The sequence below is a fragment of the Dipteris shenzhenensis genome, chromosome 19 (assembly GCF_047967505.1).
Source record: "Dipteris shenzhenensis isolate YYH24624 ecotype China chromosome 19, Dip_SZ_1.0, whole genome shotgun sequence".
Lineage (NCBI taxonomy): Eukaryota > Viridiplantae > Streptophyta > Polypodiopsida > Gleicheniales > Dipteridaceae > Dipteris > Dipteris shenzhenensis.
In genome coordinates, this window is record NC_141614.1 from 1,802,998 (window position 1) to 1,829,812 (window position 26,815).

At 43.4% G+C, this 26,815-nt stretch overlaps 1 protein-coding gene across 1 annotated transcript; it reads left to right on the plus strand.

Annotated features, from left to right (window-relative positions):
- Positions 1 to 25,251, plus strand: LOC147889909 (DEAD-box ATP-dependent RNA helicase 37-like). Its single transcript, XM_087390506.1, has 6 exons — positions 1 to 1,364; positions 1,498 to 1,581; positions 3,995 to 4,237; positions 23,410 to 23,577; positions 23,717 to 23,827; positions 24,288 to 25,251. The coding sequence occupies exons 1-6, from the start codon at positions 486 to 488 to the stop codon at positions 24,834 to 24,836; spliced, it is 2,034 nt and encodes a 677-aa protein (XP_087246632.1). The 5' UTR covers positions 1 to 485; the 3' UTR covers positions 24,837 to 25,251.
- Positions 25,252 to 26,815: the final 1,564 nt, after the last annotated feature.

Genomic DNA, 26,815 nt, shown 5'->3' on the forward strand with positions numbered 1-26,815 from the left:
ACAACAACAGCAGCATCATCATCAACACAAAGCCTCGCTATTTCCATCCATCAATAGGGATCCAGCACTTGCAACGCTCGCTTGCATTTTATTCCACTCGCATTTGCCTTTTCCTTACTGCTTCTTCCATTTTATGCCTTTTCTGCTAGTTTCCTTTACACCGTTTAGGTACCTGCAGGTTTAGGCTTTGCTTTTGTGCGACTGCAATTGCGTTTGCATGTGCGCAAACAACATGATGATGGCTTTCGCCAGACCTGGCGTCATGGAGCCTCTCATTTTTGAAAGATGAGATGGGGCTCTGAGCATAAGCGCCGTCTCTCTTAAACCAGATCGGGGAAGCTTATTTGTTGTCCAGAGCTCGCGTTTATACAGGTTGGACAATTGTTAGAATCTTTCGGCCGATGTGGTTCCATTCGCGTTGATTTTATAGGGTCAGATTGCAGAAAGAGAGAGAGAGCGATACAGGGATCGGTCTCCGCAGAAGCATGCCATCATCTTGGGATGACGATGAGGCAGCTAGTCATTTAGCTGCCAGAGGTCCCGTGAACGGGATTCGTCCCACCCGTTTATCGTACGTACCTCCACACTTAAGGGATCGCCGCCAAAGTTCTTCAGAACGTCAGCAACTACATTCGCGGCCTTCAATACTTGGACCGGCTTGGGGAGTTGGTGATAATACGGGATCAATTCTTGGAGCGGGGGGCGGCCGTGGTGCATTTTCAGTGGCTGCTGGGAGTGCTGGAGGTTGGGAAAGCAGTTGGATGGGCCAACAGGAAGGTAATGCACATTGGGAAACCAAGAATGGGCGGTTGATGGAGCACAAGGTAGCTGTTGGAGGTTGGGAAAGCAAGAACGGAGGGTGGACGGATCGAAAGGGAGGTAGCGGGAGCTCTGGAGGTTGGGAAAGTAACAATGGCCGGTGGTATGATCAGACGGCCAATCCTTTCGCGAAGGACGAGGCCGAAGCAGCTGCAGATGAGAAGCTTTTCAGTCAGGACAATACCGGCATCAATTTCGATGTGTACGATGATATTCCAGTGGAAACAAGTGGAGAAAACGTGCCTTCTCCCGCAAATACGTTTGCAGAGATAGATTTGGGATCAGCCGTGAACGAGAACATTCGTAGATGCAAATATGTGAAGCCTACGCCAGTGCAAAGACATGCGATTCCTATTTCATTGGCGGGTAGGGATCTAATGGCCTGTGCACAAACAGGTTCCGGGAAAACGGCTGCTTTCTGTTTTCCTATAATTGCGGGCATATTGAGGTGTCCTCGCCCTAGTGGAAGGTCCTTCCCAAGAGCACGGAGGACTTCATATCCACTGGCGCTCATTCTGTCCCCCACACGGGAGCTATCTTGCCAGGTATGATAGACTTGCTTACTCGTGTATCCATTGAAGCATTGTGTGATTTCAGAAGGGATGTTTTTGGGGTCCTTTATACGAAATGCTTTGAGTGAGTTGTACTGTTTGTCTACAATTGTGTGGGTGGATACAGATTCACACTGAGGCCAAGAAGTTTGCCTATGAAACTGGGCTACGAGTGGTTGTCGTATACGGTGGTGCGCCTGCCCATCAACAGGTATTTTAACTTTTATGCATGGCTACCTTGATCTAAGCTTACAGCTTTATATGCTTTTTATCGTTTTATATGTCACGAGTAGGGTGAGTTAATATTATTGGGTGATATCGTGCTCCTCGTATGCATGTGGTATAATCCATTGGATTTTGATTCTTGAAATGAAATCTTTTGCGAATTTAATGTTGAAGTTATGTTTGTTCTCGTTTAAGACCTTACGAAGATTCTCTTGTGCAATTGTCTTGGGCATGTAAACAAACCATGCCTGACACGTTAAAGCAAGAAATACCAGAATGCATGTTGATTTGTTTGTCATTGGAACCTTTTTTGTGGGAGGCTTGTTAATAGCGTAGTACATACTTATGCATTCTTTTGGACTCGTTATGACCACCCTGAGTTTCTGTGGAGCATGCCTGTAGCGATGCCAGCCTAATTTCACGACTGGTCTGTAGCATTGTGGATCTCCTTGTAAGTCAGCTTTTTTGTCAGCCTAAGACAGTTGGCTGACCAATCTGTCCAGCATCCTTGGAAGAGTTTGTGTAGTACACATTATTGTGGCTTTAAGAGTATGTGTGTTATTTGACTGTCTGATACTAGCTTTCAAATCTTCGGACCAGCTGGCTTCAACTCATTTGTTCTTTACTGTCCATGCTTCGTGCATCACAGTGCAAGATTTGAATTTGCCATGCAGGAGCAACGCTGAATGTCTTTCTATGGCCAGGCTATGTAGAAACTCATCGTTGTTGGTTTGTTTGTTTTGACATATCTTTGTACGTGGTAGTAAGCATGGCTGATGCAAGGGATTTTCTAATGTGCTGGTTAGACCTAGTTTAAATGGAATCACCTTAACAGTGGAGAGTGGTAATCATTGAAGTCGGTTTTATACAAATGAAGGTCTGAGAATTTAGTATGCGGGTAATGTAATTATGAGCTTGCCATGTGGCATCGGTGTTAAGGGCTCCTTGTATTATAATATTTTTAATAGGATGCATTGTGTAACTTCAGATCTAGTGCACATCAGTACAAAATGGTCATTTAGTCTGCCTAGTATTGGAGTTTGCTTTGCACATCAGTACAAAATGGTTGTCCTAGTCTGCCAAAATGGTTGAATAATTTTTGCTCCTTGTCGTCTATCCTGAAGCCCGATGTATGACCTCAGCAATCTCTTTCTAAGAAGCTCTCATTTGGTTTCTTCCCTTTCAAGCTCTCATCTCTTTGGTTTCAGTTATCAACTTAGTTTCTGCACGCACTTTTTCTTGGCATTATTACCCGGGTACATGTGTTGGGAAGGGTAGAGAATTTTGGGCCTACGTAGAATTTTTTTGAGCAGATTGTGACCTTGTATGCCATCTATTATCTCCTTCAAAATCTCGTCAAGAGAAGCTTTAATGATTTTGAGGCTATAGAGGCATTTTGAGCAGATTGTGACCTTGTATGCCATCTATTATCTCCATAAAGATCTCATCAAGAGAAGAAGCTATTTTTTGAGGCCTTGGCTTTTTGTTAAAATTTAGAAGCTTGCTTCGCAGTGGTAATGTTACCAGTGATCATTAACACTCACAGCATGTTTATTCTAGATGTGCATTCTTTGTGCAGAAGAGCTAGCTCAATTCCATGATTAACTTATGAAAATGGATGCACGGGAAAACACCAAACAGATCTTGGCAAGAAGCCAAAAGTGACATAAGGCACGAAATTAAAATTTAAAATTATGATTTCTCTTATAACACTGGGTCGTGCTGCAAGGCAAGACCTGAACAAGTACACAAGTCCTAAGCAACAAACAACCAGGTTGTGGAAGAGTAAAGTAATTCAAAACCTTGAGTGGTTGGAGAGAAATCAAAGTCATAGCTCCACTCCAAGGCCTTCACTTATCCTGTACAAGTGTTTTGAAGCAGGGTGTGGGTTTAAGATTATGGAACGAGTTTGGGAAACTACTTGAGCTTAATTGATGTACGCCGTTTATGGTTTTAAATGGTATGTTAAAAATGCTCTGCTGAATTCAGAGTCCATGTGAGATCAATCTGTATGTTCCCAAAAGTAATCCACAAGGGAGTATTTAAGCTCCAAGGAATGGTATGCTAAGCATTTTAAAAACTTGTAATGTGCACTGTTGCCAATTTTGTAGATTGTTTCAAAGATGTGATGGGAGCATATAATTTCACGCATGTGGATTTCATATGTTTTGTGTTTTGGCATTTTATACAGTTTCATACTTAAAATGCTATATTGTGTGTTGACATGTTTGGGCAACAATTTTGTACATGCTTAGTCTGTGGGGTTGAATGCCTTTTGCCAGCTAGCTGTTCTTTTCTAATTTTCTGTGATTCTGGCTTACCAGTTGAGGCTTAGTTGGTTGGATGCAATTTAGTGGGATCTGTTCCTTGACTGGTTCTCTTTTATTTTTCTTTATCAGCTGAGAGAAATGGAAAGAGGAGTAGATATTCTAGTTGCAACGCCAGGACGCTTAGGAGATTTATTGGAGAGGGGAAGAATTTCCTTGTCACAAGTTAGATATCTTGCACTAGATGAGGCTGACCGGATGTTGGATATGGGGTTTGAACCCCAAATAAGGAGAATAGTGGAGCAGATGGATATGCCTCCTCCTGGCCAACGACAGACTATGCTGTTCAGTGCAACGTTTCCAAGAGAGATTCAGGTGCAAGGTTTTCCTCTAAGTGAGATTTGGATTTGGAAATCTTTTGTTCTTGCACATGATTTTTTTTCTTTCCTGTGCTTTATGAAGTGGTATTCTACGTAGTTTCTCTTTAGTAGACATCTTGAATGAAAATGTTGGTATTCTATGTAGTTTCTCTTTAGTAGACATCTTGAATGAAAACGTAGAAAGGCCTCTGCAGGTCTTTTGTGGAATTGAAAAAAAAAGCCTTCTTTAAAGGTAATGAATAATTATGTTATCAGTGGAAAAGGCCTCCAATCATCAGCTCTGGAGTTCCATAGAACTTACACCCTTCTGGAGGCTCTAAGTAATAGTGTTCTACTTCGTCAATGCATTAATTCATTCTTTGGCTTTTTTTGGGGGGTAGGGGGCATTTTCTCTCGAGCCCTGTCCCCCTTCCTTCCCTTCTCCCTTTCTGACTGTTTTTTGTTTCATGTTGTTTTTTTCAGATTGAGTGAAGCAGCAGGTAATGTGCAAAAGTGTAGTCATTAGTATTATAGGTTGCAAGCTTGTTTTGTTGGTACTTCAGCAAAGAGATTACTGGGTAGGACTTTTTTTTTTTTTTTTTTTTTGGGGGTCACTTGGTCCCTTCCATGGCAGTTTTGGAGATCACCTAGGGAGGGCTACCTTGGATGCTCTGTAGAGTGCTCTAGATTATCTGCTCCCAATACTTTGCCATGTGCGAGGTGTGTGCTCCTGTGAGGTTCAGTGGCCTTCTTGTAAGTGCTTTGCAAGTGCCCCCACTATGGTCTGCCCTCCTTTGCTGACTGAGCGCTGGTCCTACAGACAGTCTAAGACTGCCAACTGGCAGTCTGTAGGATAGCTGACAAGCAGATTGCTGGGCGAAAGAGGGCCCATAAATGCCCTGAGTGACTAAGCTCAGATCCCCAAGACTGAAACAGTCGGTGAGACTGCTGACAACAAACTAGACTGTCGAGTTGTTTTCTGTATGATGGTCAACCAGCAGACTGCTTGCTGGACAACCTGGAACAGGAGGGCCTGTATGACACACCTTAACTAAGTCTCAGTGAACTTGGAGGTACATTGTTGATCTCTATCCTGAAGCTACTGGCAAGACCATCAAAGTTTAGAACACAACATAGGGACACACATGGTGTTGGCTAGTGCATCACCATCCAATCGTAGGTCCTTACAAGGATCACCCTTGAGCTAGAGGTCATGCAATCTTGGACCAACATACTCCTAGGTAAGACTATGCAGTTTCATCCCCATTTGTGTACAAATGTCTTTAGGAAGACATAGCCCTTGATGGGCTCCATCCTAGCTGGGCAATTCCCAGGCGTGGATTTTTTAGACCTGTGAACACCTTTGGCCTCTCATTGATTAAATTGTAAAGAGGGCTAATCTAGTGTATTAATTCCATGGGCCAAGGCAAGGAGCTGAAGGGCAAGAGGGGTAAAAATCCTACTGCTAAAAATAGCTCCAGGGCCCACGTTTGGCAAGCTGGCTTGGGAAGCAAGCAGAAAAGTCGAAATTCACTTGGAGGCAGTTTTCAGGAGGGGAGGAAGGCAGAGAGAGGCAGTCCACAGGCTGGGAACCCCAGGGCTATTCTAACAAAATGCCTTGTGGATTTTTGACTACTAGAGCAGTCCATGGGCTGTTTGAGAGTCTCAACAACCGAATTCATTTACAGCCAGGGAGCCTCCAGAAGAACTCGTCATCAATCAAGGAGCTACCAGAAAAAACATTCGTCTACTGCCCAGGAGTCTCTAGGTTGATTCGTCCAGTGCTCGAGAGCCTCTAGGTTGATTCATCTATTGTCAAGGATGTTAGATAAAGAGAGAATGAGAGAGCAGAGAGCGGAACGTAAGTTTGCAATAGATGAAGTGAGGAATACAAGAAGAGGAAAAGGTTTTGTCTAAGTGACAACCTTATCCTTCACTAGTCGTAGTTAGTGAACTAATTGTGGTTAGGGGGAAAAACCTCTAAAGAGGGAAAAGTGTCCCTAACCTAATTATTACATTACATTGGTCACTGCTAGAATATAATAATAATTCTAACACCCCGTGCAGTGCCAATGTCATGTACAAGGAAATGATTAATCACCAAAAGGAGATAAGTTCAGGGCACTGCGAAATGCCTCAAACTTTTCACGTGGAAGTGCTTTGGTGAAGATGTCTGCAACATTGTCATGTGTTGACACATAGATCATACTGATCTCTCCTGCATGCAACTTCTCTTTGCCATAGTGATAGTGAACCTCAATGTGCCTCGTGCGAGCATGAAACACAGGATTCTTTGCCACTGCTATAGCACTCATAGGTGAGAATCGGAGAAGGACCCTCCAATGAAAGATGAAGATACAGCAAACAAACGATGCAGCCAAATTGAGGAGGTAGCCACTATGAAAGCTGCCTTGTACTCAGCTTCACATGAGGAGGTAGCCACTGTAGATTGTTTCTTGCTCAACCAAGAAATGCAAGCATGTCATAGAAAGAAACAATTCCCACTGGTGGATTGCCTAGTATCATAGTCTCCAGCCCAATCTGAGTCACTGTAAGCATGCATATGCAAGTCACCCCCTGGGAAACATCAAGCCAAAAGACTTTGTATCTTGCCGTATATGCTTCTGTTGTATTAGCGGACATGCAAATTTCACCCTGTGAAGTTTTCGTCCAAGTTGCGGCCTGTTGGTATTGCGATAATTCTTTCTATCTTAAATGGTGCGCTGCCCTATCAGCTAGATTTAGATTTAGATGCTCGTTTGGGAGACTAAAATGAAATCGTTTAGACTTCGCAAGCAGTTGTAGCTTGAATGAAGAGATTTGGACTACTTTTCGATTAGCCTTCTCCTTTAGTGCTAGCCTTTGTCATGGCTGAGTTTGCCCTTCACTTTTGGAGTGCCGACAGAAACTCAGTATGAAGACTTTGTATAAATGGATGCTTAAGTATGTGTGGGTGTGGATTTGTATGTGTGAGCATATTTTTATACTATGTTCTACACCCACTGTTGGGTGCTGATGACGTGAGTGGGGATGTCATAGTAGCTAGTCCTTGCTATGCGTGATGGAGTTTATGGTTTTCAATCTTATGAGTGACTCTCGTGAGATTGAAACTGCACTACGTTGTGTTTTTAGAGGATGAGTTTGGGAATGTTCTTGGATTCATCTAGGTATATTTTTACCTTGCAAGTAACGGAAGATGCGTTTAATCTTTGGGTTGTGCATATACTTGCTCACCTGAGAAACTGAAAACTGAATATCAGGTCGTGTATTGCAGAGATAAATGAGGCATCCAACAGCCTGGCTATAGAGTGTGACATCAATTGATTCACCTCCCGGCTCCATGGGAGTAGACATAGGCTTGCAATCATGCATGTTGAATCTGTCTAAGAGCTTTTGAACATACTTGGACTGAGACATAACAATGCTACGTTTCTCTTGAATAAATTGGATCCCCAAAAAGAAATGTAACAAGCCTAAGTTTGACATATCAAATGTAGCTTTCGATTGGACTTTGAAATCTGCAATTACACTCTCATTTGATCCAACTGCAATTACACTCTCATTTGATCCAGTGAGCAGCATGTCATCTACATAAAGAACGATGACCAAAATATCCCCCCCATCCTTCTTGATGTAGAGGGTGCTCTCAGTCGGACCATTGTGCAGCCCCTTGTTGGTTAGAAAGGCATCAATTTTTGCATACCGTGCACGTGGGGCTTGTTTCAGACCATACAAAGCTTTATTCAGCTTGCATGCCTGATGTGCATTTCCTGAAATTTCAAAGCCCGGAGGTTGTTTGACATAAAACTCTTCCAACAAGTCTCCATTAAGGAAAGCTGTTTCAATGTCCAACTGATGAACATTCCATTCAAAATTTGCAGCCATTGCTATAACTGACCTGATGGTGGTTATCCTGGATGTAGGAGCAAAAGTCTCCTCATAATCTATGTCCTTTTTCTGAGTATATCTTTTTGCAACCAGCCTTGCCTTGTACCGATCAACGGATCCATTTGGCTTTCTTTTGACTTTGAAAACCCAACGTGTACCTATGGCATTCTTCCCTGGTGGCAAATCCACGACATCCCAAGTCTGATTTTTATGAATGGATTGCAATTCATCGTGCATGGCATTCATCCAATGCACATTATCCTTTGCTTCTTCAAATGTTTCAGGCTCCTCCTCATCAAGAAGAGTACCTGCATAAGCTGATTCAAGTGAAAGAGCCCCCCCTGTGTGCCTTATTGCACGAGTCTTGCCAGGCAATGGAGCCTCAAGCTTACTCTCGCTAAGAGCTTGAAGCAACCAATTCGGGACTGTTTTGGCTGCGTGTATCTCTTGAATTTCTTGCCTGACAACTTCATCCACACCTTGAGGTTGTACTAAATCAGCTGGGGGCTGAATCTGTACATGTGGATCTGGCGGAGGTTGCTGTAAATTTTGAGTTTCAGCGGGGGAACCAAATGCTATAGGAATCATCCCCTCAAACACATTATCTGAAGAGGCTGGAATTTGAAATTCCGCATTTGTATGTGCAGAATTTTCAGAGAATATAACATCTCTACTAACAAAAATCTTGCATGTAGCAGGATTGTAGCGACGATAGCCTTTGCTTTGTGAACTATATCCCACAAAAATGCATTTGAGTGCCTTATTTGACAACTTGTGTCTGAACTCCACAGGCACGTGGGCATATGCAACACAACCAAAAACTCTAAAATGGTCCATTGAAGGCTCTCTCCCATGCCATGCCTCATAGGGAGTGATTTTCTTCAAAGCCTTTGTAGGAGCTCGATTTAAAATATAGTTGGCACACATGAGGCCTTCTAGCCAAAACCTGTGAGGCAACTTCTTACTTGTGAGCATGCATCTATCCATTTACATGGCAGTGCGATTTTTTCGCTCAGCTTTGCCATTCTGTTGAGGTGTAAGGCTTACTATAAGCTGATGCATGATGCCTTTTTCTTTCAAAAATGTCTCAAATTCATGAGACATATACTCCCCTCCCTCTCGATCTGTTCGAAGTGTCTGCACCTTGAGTCTTTTCTCATTTTCAACATAGCCACAAAGTGTTTGAAATGCATAAACACTTCTGATTTCGCCTTGAGACCATAGACCCAAGTGTAGTTGGTAAAGTCATCTATGAATGTAACAAAACATAGATAACCCCCAAAAGCAAGTGTCCTCATGGGACTGCAGACATCACTGTGAATAAGCTGTAATTTTCATGTAGCTTTCACTGCACCATCCTTTTTGAAGGGAAGTCTATGCATTTTGCCAAGAATGCAGCCTTCACATGCATGAGGAGGAGGCGACTCCAAAGGAGGCAATGTATCAACCATATCATGCCTCTGAAGTGTCAGTAAGTTGCCATAGCTCATGTGCCCATACCTGGCATGCCATAACTCCGCATTCTGCATCGCAGTAGTGGGAGTGTTAACTGATAATGCAAGATGGGATCTTTTTTCATATAGATCAAGCTGAAAAAGACCCCGATACAAAGTGCCAGACAACATCAAAGCATAGTCATTCTCTTTGTCTTTGACTGCACACTTGTCATCATAAAAAACAGCTTGAAATCCTCCTCTATTGAGCGAGGACACTGAAAGCAAATTCTTCTTTATCCCTGGCACATAGAGAACATCTGAAATTCTGAAATTTGTGCCATGAGTGGATGTGAGAATAATGTCTCCCACTCCACACACTGAATAAGAAGAATTATTCGCACAAGCTACCTTCTTCTTGGTGGGTGAAGAATGCAGAGTTACAAACAGACTTTTCTTGGAAGTGATGTGCTTTGAAGCACCACTGTCAAAATACCAAGTATGAAGTGTCTCATCAATGCTAAAAGAGCATGCATCCTTTGAAGGATCATAATTGCAAGTCAAGAAAGCATATGGGTCATCATCATTAGTGGCTGTAATATCAGAACTACCCGCTGAAAAATCTGAAACAAAGTTGGCTGCAACATCTCCTCCATCATGAGAATGTGGAACTGATGCATTTGACACAGCCATACTGGAATCCCTTTGGCTATGCGCTTCTTACACTCTCCAATATAATGACCTGGCTTTGAGCCATTTTCACCACATAATCTCAAAAAATACAGCAGAATGACCAAGTGAAATCCGTTTCTGGGATATAAAATGTGCAAGTAAAATTTGCGAAGAAAAATCTGCCCACAATGACAAATAGTGTCACAGCCTGTCAAAGGCTCAGAATGCACTTCAATTATCTTGCAAATGCTCTCTAATGTCACTCAAAAATACCTGCAACAGTCCCAAAATGCTTGTACATTGCTAAATTGCATTAGAATGCAAAAAGCCCCAAATTCTTCAGGGAAATTGCATCCAAAAGAGGGCAAATTGCTTGAAAGCCCCAAATATGCAAGAAATCGCAGTGCAAAACTAAAAGCCCCAAATTTTGAGCTGAAATTGAGCCAAATTTCACCCAAATAGTATATCTTGCAAAAGCCCCAAATTCTTGGACAATCTTTGCAATTTGCTTGCAATGTGTGCCAAAAAATGGACATTAGGCATTGGGTATAGGGCTGGTTTCCCTTTTTAGGCCCTCTAGGTACCTTTTTGTAGGGTGCTTGGTAAAAGGTGTGCCTATTCTAAGGGGTGTGACCCTTGGAATAGGTGTACCTTTTCATGAAGGGGTGTGACCTTGTTTTAAAAAGGGATGTCCCCACACGAAAAGATGCGTCCTTTTTTTCATGATGGGGTGTGTCCCTTAGGTGAGGAGTGAAAACTCTTCATCAAAAGGTGTGTCTGATGGTGGACAAGGTGCGTCCCTTGGTTTTGGGACAGCCCAAGCACATCAAAAGACATGATTTTTGTCGTGTCCATTCACATCAACTCATGAAGGGTGTGACCCTTGATGAGAGGGTACATTACAATAGGAGTGTCTCTTCCATAGAATGTCTTTTGTGAAAGGTTGTGCCTCTTAGGAAGTGTCCCGTCGAAAGGGCATACCCTTCCAGAAGTGTCCATTCATCAAACCATCCATAAGTCTAAGATATAGAGAAAGGAATACGTCACAGATCGTGACAAGGTCGTTGGCACCCTTGTGAAACCAAAGGGCATAACTATGAACTGGTTGATGAATTTGGATCTGATGGTATCCACTTTTTAGATCAATTTTGGAGAACATCTTGGCCTCATTTAGGTGTTCCAAAATTTAATCAATCCGCCGCATGGAAAATCGGCTCTTCATTGTCAGCTTGTTGAGTGCGTGGTAATCCACTTACATCTTGGCAATGCTATTCTTCTTAACAAAGAGGATCGGAGATGCACTCGGATAATCACTAGGTCATATGAAACCACTTTGTAATATATCTTCATCTTCTTCCGAAGACGGTAAGGATGCTTGCTCGGGGGGGGGGGGGGGGGAGGAGGGGGAAAGAGGGAGAGAGAGAGAGAGAGAGAGAGAGAGAGAGAGAGGGTTCCTCTCGTTGCAACTGGTGGACACCTGCGTAAACCTATTGCATAGTGGTTTATTGACTCGGTGAGCCCTTAGAAGTTAGGACACTCGGAGAATTGATGCAATCTGTCCAAATGTTGTGGTGGTAGGAATTGTGTCTTGATATCCTTCACGAACTCTATCCACCCATAATGACATATGTTGCGAACTGCATCATAGTGGTCCTTTTGCCACTTGCGCCACCATGTGACCAGAGCCTCTTGATGGTGCTCTTCCTTGGTCTCTTGAGCTGCCTAATCGCGCTCTCCTCATCTCTTGGAGCTGTAGCATGCATGTGACAAGGCTCTTTGATTGCTGCATCTGCATCTGCATCTGCATCATGGCTACTATGGTGGAAGCTGTCACCTGGGCCTGTGATAGGGGGTAAAAATTGCGTCCATCTTCACACTGGGGTTGTTGGAGATATCATAGCCAAAGAGTGTGGTTATGTGATGTGTTAGTGTGTAGTACTAGGTGATCTAGTACTAGTTCATGTGTATGAGTCATGTGTGAGTGCCACGTGTCATTATGGGACTCATCCCATATGCACTAGGTGCTAGTGTGTGAGTGAGTAGCTTATATAAGGCTTGTACTTCTCATGATTATGAATAAGATAGCCTTTCATTATGTTTTCATTCATGTATCATTTCCTAACACCCTAGCCTTTTCTCCCTCTCTCTCCACCATGTTTCTAACATGGTATTAGAGCAGGTTAGTCTGCCATAGCTGCTTTGCCATGTCATCATTGTCCACCCCTAACCCTAACTCTACTGATGTCACCTTCTTGCAGCCACCTCTAGCTGTCTGTTTCTCCCACCTCATTTCCGCCTCTAGCTGCCTCTCCTTGCAGCCATTTGGTTTTCCAAAGCCTGCTGCGTCCTTCTTCACAGCTGTCGAATTCATTTGGATCGTTTCGGAGCTATAGGCAGCCGGCTCTATTACCTGCTGGTCGGCGTTTTCTTCAGCATGCGTGCACTTAATGTTCCCTAAGGCCATTTTGCAGTTCTCCATCGCCGAATCTAGGGTTCCTAGGCCGCTGCAGCATAGATGACCACCTATTCGAGGTTTTGAAGGCATTTTCGAGCGTTTCTAAGCTGCTCCTGCATAGCCGCCTTCAACAGAGATATCTCGGGGCTGCTGCCTGTTGATATCTCGGGGCTGCTGCTTGGCTTCCAGATCACCTACAACAGCCGTTTCTCATTGTGGTGGCTGCTACAGCATTCAGAGCTGTTCTAGAGAGCCGCCTGATACATTTCGGACCTGCTGTTGCGCTTTGGTACACCTGTACACCTGCTGCAGCATCTTGGTGTACTTTGGAGCTGTCTTGCTGAGCCGCTTTACAAATTTCAAGACCTATCTTTGCACTGGGAGCACCTACAGCTATCTCTTTGCTGATTTCGGACTTACTGCAGCATTTCCAGCTTCTCTTTTGGTTCAGTTCTCTGTGAATATTCTTGCTGCTTTTCCATTAGGGTTTGCATTTTGGAACCCTCGAGGGCATACATCAGCTGCTGGACACCTTTATTCACGCCTTTCTCAAGTTGCTGATTCATTTCAAAGGCCTAGACCAGCTCCTTTATTGGCTGGTTATCTATTTCAGCTTGCTGCCTTTGCTACCTCAGTTTGACGCTATGGAGCCTTAGCCTCATGGTGAAGACTCATCAACACCACCTTTGTTGGAATGGTCACCTCCCCATCTGTAAGCCCCCATATGAGGAGAGCGTGGGGGAGGGAGACCTAGGGCAGGAAATGCCCAGAGAAGAGAGAGAGAGGGGGCTGCCACATGGGCAGCACACAGGCTGTCATGTGGGCAGCCAGCTAAGGGAACACACTTGTAGTCAAGGTGGCTGCAACAGATGGCGCCAACAACAGGAGCAGATGGCGATGCATTCAGCATCAGGATCTGGCCTGGAAGAGGTGGATCTGGAACAGCAGACATGGTGGGGTGTCCTAGGTAAAAGGTGTAATGACATCAGCAATAGTACGGACGTGTATGGGAAGGACATGGTGCCGGCAAAGGGCTGCAGCATGGTGGGGGTCTGTGGGCAGGTGTACAGCCTGCAATAGGGTCTCCAGCAGCAGCAAATGAGGCTGCTAGTGGGCAGTGGCATGCCTTATATAGGGCTGGGCCCTTGCCTTGATTGGAGGGCTAAAGGCCCTAGAAGTGTGGGCCCAAAAGGCCCCGGGTTGTGAGCCCTTATAGGGCTGGACCAGCAGCAGACTGGTTGGCCAGTCTGGTCGGCCAGTATGAAGCTGACTGGTCGGTTTTTATGACAGGCCCCTGGGCCTATAAAAGGAGGGCCTCCAGCCCTCATTCATCATCCAACAGTCAGCAAGGAAAGGAGCAGACAGGGTCAGCCAGAAGCCACTCCCTTGGGCCTCACACTGGGGGTGAAGGAGAGTGGAAGGTGTGCTGCAGACTGAGTTCCTAGAGGCTGGACCTTGGCTGCCTTCTAGGACAGCAAGGTGTTGTGATCATCACATTCTCTGGAGCAGCCCTTTGATAGCAGACAGGAGCAGCAAGAAGGCAAGCCTTGGGCCTATACACAGGAGGTGAAGGTGACCCTGAAGGACCTGCAGACTGAACTTGAGTGGCAGTCCACCTAGGCTGGTTTCTAGACAGCAAGGTGGAGAGGATCGTTCTGGATGGAAAGTCTACAGACGCTCGAGGTGGAGCACGCGGGCTCGAGTCTAGAGATAGCCAGCAGATAGGAGAAGTACTGAAACCGGCCTCTAATTACTCAGAGGGCAGTGGAACTAAACCTTTAATCAGTTCAGCACTTATTTATAGCTCACAAAGCATATATCACAACCATTAACCATTGCATGATCACCATTTGGCATTTACCCATTTGTTCACAAACAAAACCACTGAGAAAGGGATGGAGGCTAGAATGCCCCTGCTCAACAAATATAGACAAGTGCACCCGATTGGCCCCAAACACCGTGGCGCCCCTTTCGGCATTTCTTTATATTTCACAGCGAAATGATTACAAGTTGCATCTAGGAGACCTTGCTTGCAACTGAGCACGCAGCCCCAATTCATTGAGCCTTCGCAAGGCTTTCAAGCATAGAACACCATCACATAAGTGCACTTAACCCATAGGCTCAATCCAAAGGCATTCTCTTTTCCAAGTGCAATTCCATTGGCTGTCCAGATTCAATCACACTGCACCCCAGCTGCACTCTCTTTGAGTGGTTTCCAGATGGCATTCACAAAGCTTTTCAAAGCTCCAAAATAAAATCAGCAAAGTACCCAACCAAAGAATGACTCATGTAGCACTGCTTGGGCACCTGTGAGCCAAGAAAGAGGCGGCACACGAGGCCAACCAATAGCTTATGGCAAAAAGAAATTGCAGTAGCAAAATCACAACTCACCAACCCCTGAAAACTCGAACGAAGTCCTCAATTGCCAAGAGGACGTAGTAGCCAATGCCTAATTGCATTCTCAGCCAAAGAGGAGTGCAAAGGCATGAAGAAAGAGCATTTACAAGAGCCGACCAGCAAGAATTCCACTGAAAAATGCGAAAAGAAGCACTTCTGTCCCGAAGAAATGGGAGTTCTTGGGCTCAAAAGAAGCATGCTTCAGAGAGGAATGCATTGAGAAGGTTTTGGAGAAGTTTCATCGTCGGAAAGTTCTCCAAAACTGAGAAAAACCAGTCAACCAGCGCGTGGGACCACTCGAAATTCAACAGAAAGCTGTAGCTTTGCAAGAGGAGAGGCCCAGGAGGCGGTAGAAGCAAAAAGGTCCAGAAAAAGCCACTTTTGCAAATTCGACCAGCAAAAGAAGTGCTCAGCTCTGCCCGTTCTACCAAACGCACGGAGGGAAAAGCATATCACTACGAAGGGGAGGTAGAGGGGAAGCCATCGGGCCAAACGGAAGTCGAGGAATCCAAACGGGTGAGGAGTTATGAAGAAAAACGGAATTCAGCTGAAGGAGGCTGAAAAACCAGTGCAAAATCTCAACAAAGGGAGAAGATGAGAGAGAAAACCACACGTGTGAAGTTTAGAAGGCCCAGGAAGGTCCAGGAATGGCAAAGGAGCATGTAGAAGGCATTAGAGCCACTTGGAACTCTAGGGGGGGGCACTAAAGGTACATGGCCCTCTAGGGGGGTCCATTAAAAATGCCACATCATCATTTTTCAACAACCACTCTTTTAATTCCTTGAAATGGCTTTGGGCCTAGGGATTAATTACGCTTATGTGCTAGGCATCATGCTGTGTTTAATTACACATTATTAAGCCCATGCTTGGACTTTTAAAACCAAAGTTGTCACGGTCTTGTAGTACATTAAAGTACTTAGAATTTCATGTCCGCGTGACATACCCGTCTCTTGAAACAGCAAACCACAGTTTGCTCCCCCAAAACACAGGAGCGAGCATGAAATATAGCATAAAAGAGTATACAAGAAAGCTGCAGCTATAGTATACAGAGACAGTGAAAATATGGCTAGGAGAGGCATGCATCCATCTATATACACTGCTCAAAATCTATGCGATCCTCGGCGATCAATAGTCAAGATGCATCAATATCATGAAGTCTCACAGCAGAAATACTGTCGGCTCAGTATCTCGGATGAAACATAGTGTGTCATCAAGCGACCTCATGAAATCACGGTGAGCCCATCGGTGCTGAGGGAGTGGAGGTGCTACTCCCCCTCTCAAACACCAGGTAATGCTCCAGACGCTCGCTCTGCTGAACTATCTGTAGGAGCCTGGACCGTAGTCGGCTCTAACTGGAAAGCATCAAGGTAAAGCTGCAATATCCCAGGTGAATTTGCCAGTTCACCTTCCTTCATCCATTTCGCATCAAGTGATGGGTAATTTTGAAATTTTACCAAGTAGCAACGGATAACTTTACCCTTGAGCTTTCTATCTCTGTGTGCTAGAATCTGCTCTGGGACCAGAAGTTCATCCTGTTCTTCCACTTCAGGCTGCACCTCATCAGGTAAATCGTCAGGAATATCTCCATGATATTGCTTTAACAAGCTCACATGAAAGGCATTATGTATCTTCCAATGCGGAGGCAACTTCAGCCTGTAAGCTACCTCGTTTATCTTTTCAAAAACCTGGAAAGGACCATAGTAACGCATGTTCAGCTTTGTGTACAACCTTTCCTTGCCTTTCTTATTTTTCAGCCTTGCCTTCTGAAAACGCAGCAAAACCCAATCACCTTCTGTGAATTCCAATTCCCTGCGGTGCTTATCTGCTGCCCTTTTTTGCTTGTCCTGACTTCTTTGCAAGGCATATTTAATCTTCTTGTAAGCCTCTTCAAGGCTTTCCACAAAACGATCAGCTTCGAAGATTTTCTCTTTTGTATGCAAAATGGGAGGTATCTTCCTGGTACCTTCCACTATTTCAAAAGATGCTTTACCTGTGGATGTGTGCACCGTATTATTGTAAGCATATTCCAGCAAAGGCAAATAATGCTCCCATTTGCTTTTGTGGTCTGAGATATAGCATTTAAACATATCCAAGATGGTAGAGTTTTCCTGCTCCGATTGTCCATCAGACTGAGGGTGAAAAGATGACGAAAAATTCAGCATAGTGCCCATATTTACAAACAGCCCTCTCCAAAAGAGGCTGGTCATCCTCGGATCTCTATCACTGATTATGGATTCAGGCATCCCATGATACTTGAAGGCATGCTGCAGAAACAATTTGGCCATTTGATCTGTTGTAATTTTCTTTCTAACTGGCACAAAGTGGGCTTGTTTGCTAAACCTTCAAATTATCGTCCACAATCCATCACGTCCAGCAGGAGTACGTGGAAGATCAAACACAAAATCCATAGCTATGCTTTGTCATATATGAAACTTCTTCAGGAGACTGTTAACATACTTGAGTTGACTCATGAATGTGCTATCTGACTAACAACCTTCTGCTAGGGATGAGCAGCATGACAAAGCACTCGCGTTTAGTGATGTGAGGTTGGTCAACAAATTGCTTTATCAACTTGACCTCACTACTTCAGCCAAGGAAAACTTGGACAAGCTTAAGAATATTTATGCTACATCTACTGGACGTGAGCAGGAAGCTTCATCTATTGTGTTGCATGATCTATTCCTCTTTGAGGAGGAACATGATGCTTGGTTCTGTGTGTGTTTGTGTTGAGTCAATAACGGTTCTTAGCCTTGAGTTGTCCCTCTAAATTGAATGTACTTGGAGTCAATAAGAGGTGCTCTGCCCTAGCTAAGCATTTCTTATGGATTGAGCGTCAAGATAAATCTTTTATAGCTTTGAAAGAAGCTCTCACACAAGCTCCTATGTTGCAATTACCCGATTTCTCTAGACCATTCTTTGTAGTTGTAACCGATGCTAGTGGATATGAAATTGGAGCCGTACTTATGCAAGATGGACATCCAATAGCATATGAGAGCCGAAAATTAAAACCAGCAGAATGTAATTATAGTACATATGATAAAGAATTAACCGTTGTTGTGTATGCCTTACGAATGTGGAAACATTATTTGATGGGAGCTAAGTTTCTTATCAAAACTGATCAGTAAAGTATCAAGCATTTGTTGACTTCTCTAAGAACTCACTCCTGAGTTCGCTAAAAAACTCGGGAATGTCCTTTGGAGGTTTTGTAATGTCTCCCATGTTGCATCCTCCTCAACACGATCCTTCCACTTGATCTTGTATTCCGTGATAGTTCTATTACGAATTTGTCTTTCACAAAATTCAAGAATACACTCGGGTTCATGTGGAATAAAAGTCAAATCTGTAACTTCTACTATTTCTCGAGGAGAAATAAGTTGATCATCCGCACCCAGTAACTCTTTCAGTCTACTGACATGAAATATTGGATGTACTTTAACATTAGGAGGCAATTCTAGTTTATATGTAACTAGTCTAATTCTTTTAATAATTTCAAAAGAACCACAGTATCTGGGGATAATTTTGGAACCAAACCAGTACTTAGGCTCTTGGATTCCTTAGGAATACGCAACACGATCCTTCCACTTGATCTTGTATTCCGTGATAGTTCTATTACGAATTTGTCTTTCACAAAATTCAAGAATACACTCGGGTTCATGTGGAATAAAAGTCAAATCTGTAACTTCTACTATTTCTTGAGGAGAAATAAGTTGATCATCCGCACCCAGTAACTCTTTCAGTCTACTGACATGAAATATTGGATGTACTTTAACATCAGGAGGCAATTCTAGTTTATATGCAACTAGTCTAATTCTTTTAATAATTTCAAAAGAACCACAGTATCTGGGGGATAATTTTGGAACCAAACCAGTGCTTAGGCTCTTGGATTTCTTAGGAATACGCAACTATAACTTTTCTTCAGAGAATTCTCTAGGTAAATGATGTCTATTAGTATAAAATCTGTCTCGATCTTGGGCACTTCTAATAGACTCCGTGGCAAACTGTAACATTTCTTGCATGTCTTGCAAGAATGTCTTTGCAGCATCATTTTGGATTCCCTTTAACCCAACCATAATTGATGACTTAGGTTGAAACCCGTACATAAGCATAAAAGGACTATAACTAGTACTCGAATGCTTTGCACCATTATAATCAAATTCTATCATAGGGAGATAATCTTCCCATGAAGATTGTCTCTTAGAAACATATGCCCGAAGCATATCTTCAACCAATTGGTTGACCTTCTTTATACTGCCATCAGATTGTGCATGATCTGAGGAACTCATACTTAGAGTAGTTTCCAACTTCTCAAAAACCAAGTGTCCAGAAGTTGCTTGTAAACTTCGATTCCTTGTCGTTGACTATGTCAGAAGGCAAACCGTATAGCTTAAACAAGTGGTTCACAAACTCGTGAGCCAGTTGAACAGTTGGATTGGTTGTTCTAGTAGGTAAGAATCTAGCAATTTTTGTCAGACGGTCCACTATGACCTGAATGGAGTCATGACCCTTGCGCGTTCTACGCAACCCCATAATAAAATACATAGAAATACTTTTTCATTTATTACCTAGGATTTGCAACGGATGTAATAAAGCTGCGGTTCTAAGGCGTTCTGTCTTAGTAACCTGACAAACTTGGCAACCTACCACATAGTTTTCAATAAATGCACGCATCTTAGGCTAATAAAAGGTATGTTTGGCAAGAGACAGAGTTCGATGTAAACCTAGATGTCCAGCACTAGGAGCATCATGACACTCTCAGAGAATCTTGGATCGAAGATCCGAAACATCTGACACATTTTTTTCCATTCCAAAATAACAAGCCGTTCCTAATCATCCACTGATCTCCCACTGCCTGTATCGTAGGTGACACAGGTCCTAGTCAACCATGGAGCTCCCATCTTGGACTTTTTACCAATAAGAACTGAGATGACTATTAGTTGCGCAAAGTCCCCTCAAGGATTGAAATAGGTTTGAGGATATTTTCGTAAATGACATAGCATTTACAAACTTGACTTGACTTAACGCATCCGTCACACTATTCATCGAACCCTTTCGATAACGTATTTCAAAATCAAAATCTTGCATTAACTCTGGCCATCAAGTCTTTCTTTCCCTCAATTCAGACCCGTCACACTCATACTTGATTGATTGATGATCTGTCAATACAAGAAACTTCAAACCATACAAGTAGTGTCTCCAAACCTGCATGGAGTTCTTTTTCTAGTGTGGGCCAACGATATTGGGTGTTGTCTAGCTGTTTACTCTCAAAAGCTACAGGGTTGTTCTCTTGGAATAAAGCTGCCCTAATCGCAAAATCACTCGCATTGGCCTCTAAAACATATGTTCGGGTAGGATCGGGTAATGTAAGAACGGGTGCTTTCTTGATAGTTAACTTCAAGGTTTCAAAAGCCTTGTTCAATGCATCATTCCAAGAGATTTGCTGGGTAGACTTGTGTCCACGATCTTTCAATATGTTGGTCAAGGGTATCGTGATGTTCAAATAATCACGCACAGACTTTTGTAGAAAAGCGTGAATCCTAGGAATACATCCATGGAATCATCCAACAACGTTCTCAATTCACGGTGTTCAAACACGCTTAAATCAATTTTGTTATTAACAGAGACAACAAATGAAGAAAGCGGAATTAAAACACACTGATACACATCATAATGAGAAGTTATTGTTATATTTCGGATTTGCATCGCAGATACAATAGGTCCCTGAGAAGAGGGAATATTATCACACGGAATACAAAATTGGGTGTCCTTATCCAAAAATGAGAGTGTATGCTCTTTCCATCCAATCTGAATATCGTGGGTTTTCAACCACTCTATTCCGATTAACGAATATCGTGGGTTTTAAACCACTCTATTCCGATTAACAAGTCCACATGTTCCAAGTGCATGACATAGCACGTAAGAGCAGTTGGTGTATTCTTGAATCCAGATAGAAAGCGTGTCAATCTTGCGATCCCAAAACTGCTTCCCAGTTGGAAGTTGCACCTCGTAGGTGTGATCGCTAGGTATCGTGAACAGTGCCATCCTCTGCACAAGTTTGTAATTAATAAAATTGTGAGAGCTGCGCGGGTCAAAGAGAATGTGAACTCTTTGGTCCATTACTTCTCCATAAACTCAGAAAAGTTCATGGGGGCCAAATAACAAATTATTAAAAGTGCAGTTACAAGAAAGTGGGCAAGAAATGACATTTACAAAAATACTTGTCATCCAAACTTGTTTAGCTCCTTTAGCTTTGGTACCTTGGCACGCATGGAGCTTCAGTCCCGGTGCTTGCATCTGGTTCTTGGGCTTAGGACAATCATTTCGAGTGTGGTCTCGCTCCTCGCATATGAAGCAACGTCCTTCTTCTTTAACTTCAATGTGCGTAGGAAACGAGCACAATGATTCTTTGTCTGAGTCGAGTTCTTCTTGGAGGCGTTATCTATAGACTTCGACTCCTTGGTACCAGTGGCAGACTGAAAGAACTTACTCTTGTTCTTCCCACTCATGTGGGCAACGGTGGTTCCCTTTGCGTTGGCCATGGTATCATCATAGATGCGCGCATAGTTCATGGCCTCTTGCAAAGTGGTACACTTGTTCTTAATCTGAAGCTTGTACGAGTTGGGCAAACCATCCATAAAGAAACCTAACAAGGTAACTGGATCCATCTTTGTAGCTCTGGTTTGCACATTTCTTGTAACAGAGATTCCTACCTCAGGAGTTGGCTCTGATACCAATTGACACGTCCTCAGCACTCTTGAAACCTCTGGTTTGCAAACAAACACAAGAACACACCAAACGTGAGGAATTTGAGCAGGCTGCTCACCACCCAACCATGACATCTATGGGATGCGATCTCGAATCAGCAGATGTCCCCTCCGGGCCACGAGCTGGAGTTGGCTCTGATACCAATTGACACGTCCTCAACACTCCTAAAACCTCTGGTTTTTGCAAACAAACACAAGAACACACCAAACGTGAGGAATTTGAGCAGGCTGCTCACCACCCAACCATGACATCTATGGGATGCGATCCCGAATCAGTAGATGTCCCCTCCGGGCCACGAGCTGAGCTATTGGCATGAACTCCCAACCAGATCCTAACCAGCTTGGTGTCCCATACCACCAGGTGGCGTTGTGAAGCTTGGAACCTATGCTGGGCCTTGGGCTACGCTATGAAGCAAGCGCACGTCCATGACCCCATCCAGGATCAGACCTAGCACTTGGGAATGAGACTTGTTCCCATCGGCTCTCTTGAGACTGAACCTCTGGGCCCCTTACATAGACTCGGGCCCAAAGCGCCAAAAATAGCAAAGACCTCTAACTGGTTCATACCCTTGCCACTCAACCCGAGAATCAAGCCTGCCTAGCCCTAAGCCTCTCTAGGCTACCTGAGCTAGTCTTGTGTACCTAGTACACGTTAGATACCAATCCGTGCACATGACAATTGCAAACACTTATGAATAGTGTTCAGTACTTTGAGGAAACCCTGGTTCTGTGAGGAATGCTGCTGCTGGGTGAGGGATATCTGCCCCAACTCCAGCTCCAAAACATGGTCTGAAAGGAGCCTCTGGGAGCTGCCTTTTATAGGCCCCCAAGGCCCTGGAAAATACTCAACCAGGCCTAGGGTTGAGTCTGGCTGACCAGGTTGCCATTGCCGACATGGCAGCTGACTGCCACTTGGCTGCCTGCCATGTGGCGGCTGTTCAACGGCGGCTGGCAGGCTGCTAGCTGTCCGCAGAGTCCAGACAGCATGCCATGGGCTGCATCTGCCCGTGACACCCAGCAGCTCCCATCATCAACTTGACTCTTTTGAGTTTTGCCTATTTTGTATTGAGTGCTGAGGACCTGAGGCATTGGTTTGTGGCAATGCATTACGTGGGCCATTGCTTTGGGAAGTGATCAATGCAACTCCATCCCTAAGACCTTTGATTATGTGTCTGTTGTTTTTACAATTTCGGTGTTGGTGGATCTGTGAGTTCATTTTGAGGGTACGGTTCACTGGTCTTGAGTTGCATAGACCTTTGGAGTGCACTGTTGCTCAGGATTGCAGATGCTTGGATGTATGCTCTTGTACGCAAGTAGGTTACTGGGTGTTCATGTTGAAGAGCTCTTATCTTATGAACTGATCTAGACTCTACCATGTGGTGCCGAGCCTTGCAAGTTTTCCGTGCATTGCGGATCACTCGGATGTGTTTTCCCTTTATATGTACATTAGGTTCCCGGATACATGCATATCGTTTATTGAATGCATATGAAGCTCTGTAGGTCTCGAATTTGAGTGTGGAGGAGCTCAGATTGCTTGGTCCTGTAGCTGATTATCTTCTAAATTGAAAACGTTGAATTTCAGAGGCTTGCGGCAGATTTTTTATCAAACTACATATTTCTTGCTGTTGGGAGAGTTGGATCAAGTACCGATCTCATTGTGCAAAAAGTTGAGCATGCATTTAACACTGATAAGCGTAGTATGCTCATGGATCTCATTCATGCACATGGTTTTGAAGGAGTACAAGGAAAGGTAACTTCTAGTTGCCACCTTACTATTTAATCCTGTTACACATTATTTAATGAAAAAATTGGATAACATAGTGCAAGTTGTTTGGGTAGTTTGAAATTTATGAACTTAGTATCTTACATAAAATCATGCTTGTTTGCAGCAATTGATATTAGTCTTCGTGGAAACTAAAAGGGGGGCAGATGCATTAGAGGATTGGCTGTGTAGAAAAGGCTTCCCAGCAACATCGATTCACGGAGATCGTTCACAGCAGGTAAGTTTCCTTGGAAAGGATGCGTAATGGAATCAATCAACCATGCGCCATATTACATATTGGATGATTTGTAGATTTATTTGTTATTATGGTGAAGCGACCAAGTATCAGTGAATTTATCTTCATCAGGTTGTAAGATGGATGCACTGTCATGAGCTATTTATTGTGAGGCTTTATTTTGAGCACAAGTACATCTGAATTAATGTCCTGTTTAGAACTCATACACTAGGTACATGTTTGTTAAATATTGAGCCTGGATAGAGTATTTATGTCATACATAACCCCTCGAGTTCTCGTTCCTTTGCAGAAGAGTAATGTGTGCATGGTGTGAGACAAGTAAGCTTTGCTTCCTGTCATTGTGTATGGTAAAACTGTGAAATGTTGTATCTAAAATCTGGGTCTTGTTGCAAGCAATACATTTCCTGACGTTGACTCTGTCCTCGTGTTTCATACAATATAGGAACGAGAATATGCTTTGCGGTCATTCAGATCTGGCACAACACCTATTTTGGTTGCCACTGATGTTGCAGCACGTGGACTTGATATTCCTCATGTTGCACATGTTGTTAATTTTGATCTTCCAAATGACATCGATGACTATGTTCACCGGATTGGTCGCACTGGCCGAGCAGGAAAAATGGGCTTAGCAACTGCCTTCTTCACTGAAAACAATAGCTCACTTGCGAAAGAATTAGCTGAGCTCATGCAGGAATCTAACCAGCAAGTCCCTGAATGGCTTTTAAATTATGCCTCAAGGGCTAATTATGGAAAGAGTGGTGGAAAGAATCGCCGATCTGGGGGATCTAGGTTTGGTGGTAGAGATTATCGCCATGAGGGTGGAAGAGGAGGTGGTGGCAGATTTGGTGGGTATGCAGGATCCAGTGGAGGTGGCAGGTCTGGTGCTGGGCCATATGAAGGGTCACAGATGGGATATGGAGGACATGGAGGCTCACAGATGCGTTATGGAGGAAATGGCTCCTACATGCAGAACTCGTGGGATTCTACTTAAAGGGTTGGTGTCAGCAAGGTGATTTGAGAATATTACAGCTCGCATCATTGCGGTTTTTAGTCCTTCCAGTTTTTTTGCAACGGCCATAATTCTTTCAACAGACCAATCAGTATGTGCTTTGAGTTTTGCAGGAGTATACATTGAAGCAGTATATGCTCTCAATTTTGCAGATTAGAGTTCATCTAGTAATTAGTACTTGAATAGCAAGATTTTTTTGGTCCAAATTGAACTTTTGGAAATCGGCATTGGGAAGGATCAAGAGCCTTTGGTGCAATGTTCAGCACTATGTAGGTTGAGAGGAGTTTCCTAATTAAATACAATGTACATACATGTAACAGAGGAAGTAAATATGAAATCTCATTTAACAGGTGACGATGGTGCAGTCGTGTACTTATGCTGCATCTTTGCTACAGGAATATTTGGGTTTTTCCCAAGTTTTTTTATTTTTTTTGGGTCAAACGTGGGGGGGGAGGGGGGGCGCTGGGGCTAATGGCCAAATGTAAAGATTTGGACAGTCCCTTTGCTACAGAGTCTCTGAAAGTACTGCATGGAAGTTGTAATTCTTGTATTCTGATATCTAGGAAGCTGTATCTTGCTATCCTCTAAACTTCGATATATTGGTAAGCAGAAACTAAGGTTCTCTGCACTCAAGCCCAGCAAGTGGGGCTACATGAACATGGCACTGAGCAATATGTGAACGGGCTCGTAGATGACTAGCATTTGTGGATGCAATGTGTAAGAAACACGGTTTGAACTTTGCAGGCTTCTTGGAGGTTTACCTTGTCCGGCACCAGTTCCAGCTTCCACGTCTAGCTTGCTTAGGTGTCAGCTTTATGAAACACGATGTACTCAGTTTTTGATAGTTTTGGACAGAATGGGGCCGGATTTTTTTCGGTAACAATGTATCCCAGATGGCAGCTTATGATTGGGTACTGACGAGAACGTAAGTGTAGTTTTGCTACGCATGAGCACTGATGAGAACATAAGTGTAGTTTTGCTAACTAAGTTATTTTTACTTTTATTGATACTCTCAATTTTGTGCAATGTCTCTACTCTATTTCTCTCTCTTGTTCTTTTACTCTTTATATAAATAAAGTTTAATTTGTCAAATTTGATATGTATTTCAGTCTTAATGGTGTGTGCGTGTGTATTTGAGATGGACCACGGAGCATTTACTGGAACTGGTCAGCACTTTTTACAACACAGCTACATACTAATTCAATAGAGAAGAAATCCCATGATTCAATTGACACTTGGTGCAATTTGTATAACTGATGTGAATGCAAAATTTTGGATCCTTTTTAAGTGTCTTAAACTACTGCGTGTAATGTTAGCATGGGAAGTTCTGCTTCTAGTGCCTTCTTTTGCAATGTAAACACTTGTGCCTCTTTTTTGTGTAGACACTTGTGCCTTGATTTGAGCACTTGTACCTTGAAAGTTATAAACCTCTAAGAAGAGAGGTTTGAGAGTTTCCGAACCTGGTGAGCATGCCTTAAGCATGCCTGAATTGAAGCATATCCTTGAATGTATGGAAAGATTATAACATCTCAGGTGACCTTAGGACAGAATTCATGTTGAAGGAAATGCTTTGCATTTGCATAGTAGCCTAATATGGTAAAAAGCCCAGCTCTTTTGTCTGCAGCACCCGTTGGTTCGGGGAGTTTCAGGGTAGTGAGTTGAGGGCTTGTGGGCTTGAGGCAAGGCTTGCAGGTTTGTCAGGTTATTGGTATTTTCTCTGCTCTCTATTTAAATAGCGGGGAAGTCCCAGGTGGTTCTGAATACTTCTGAAGGTGGGGGGAGAGAGTTCTCCATGAGAAGTAGGTTGGGGCACTTTCCCCTCATTTGAGGTTTTTTCCTTAATCGATTTCCAATCCCTAACTACGGTTAGTGGATAGGATAGGGTTTTGTCACTTTGACAAAACCCCTTATTTTTTTGTTGTACTCTCTTCTAACAAAACCCCTTATTTTTTTGTTGTACT

Bases quoted from the DNA above. Each gene is read 5' to 3' on its own strand.
- LOC147889909 (XM_087390506.1), top strand. From the start codon at position 486: ATGCCATCATCTTGGGATGACGATGAGGCAGCTAGTCATTTAGCTGCC. The intron at 1,365-1,497 runs GTATGATAGACT...GGGTGGATACAG, and splicing joins CACGGGAGCTATCTTGCCAG to ATTCACACTGAGGCCAAGAA. The intron at 23,578-23,716 runs GTAACTTCTAGT...GCTTGTTTGCAG, and splicing joins TTGAAGGAGTACAAGGAAAG to CAATTGATATTAGTCTTCGT.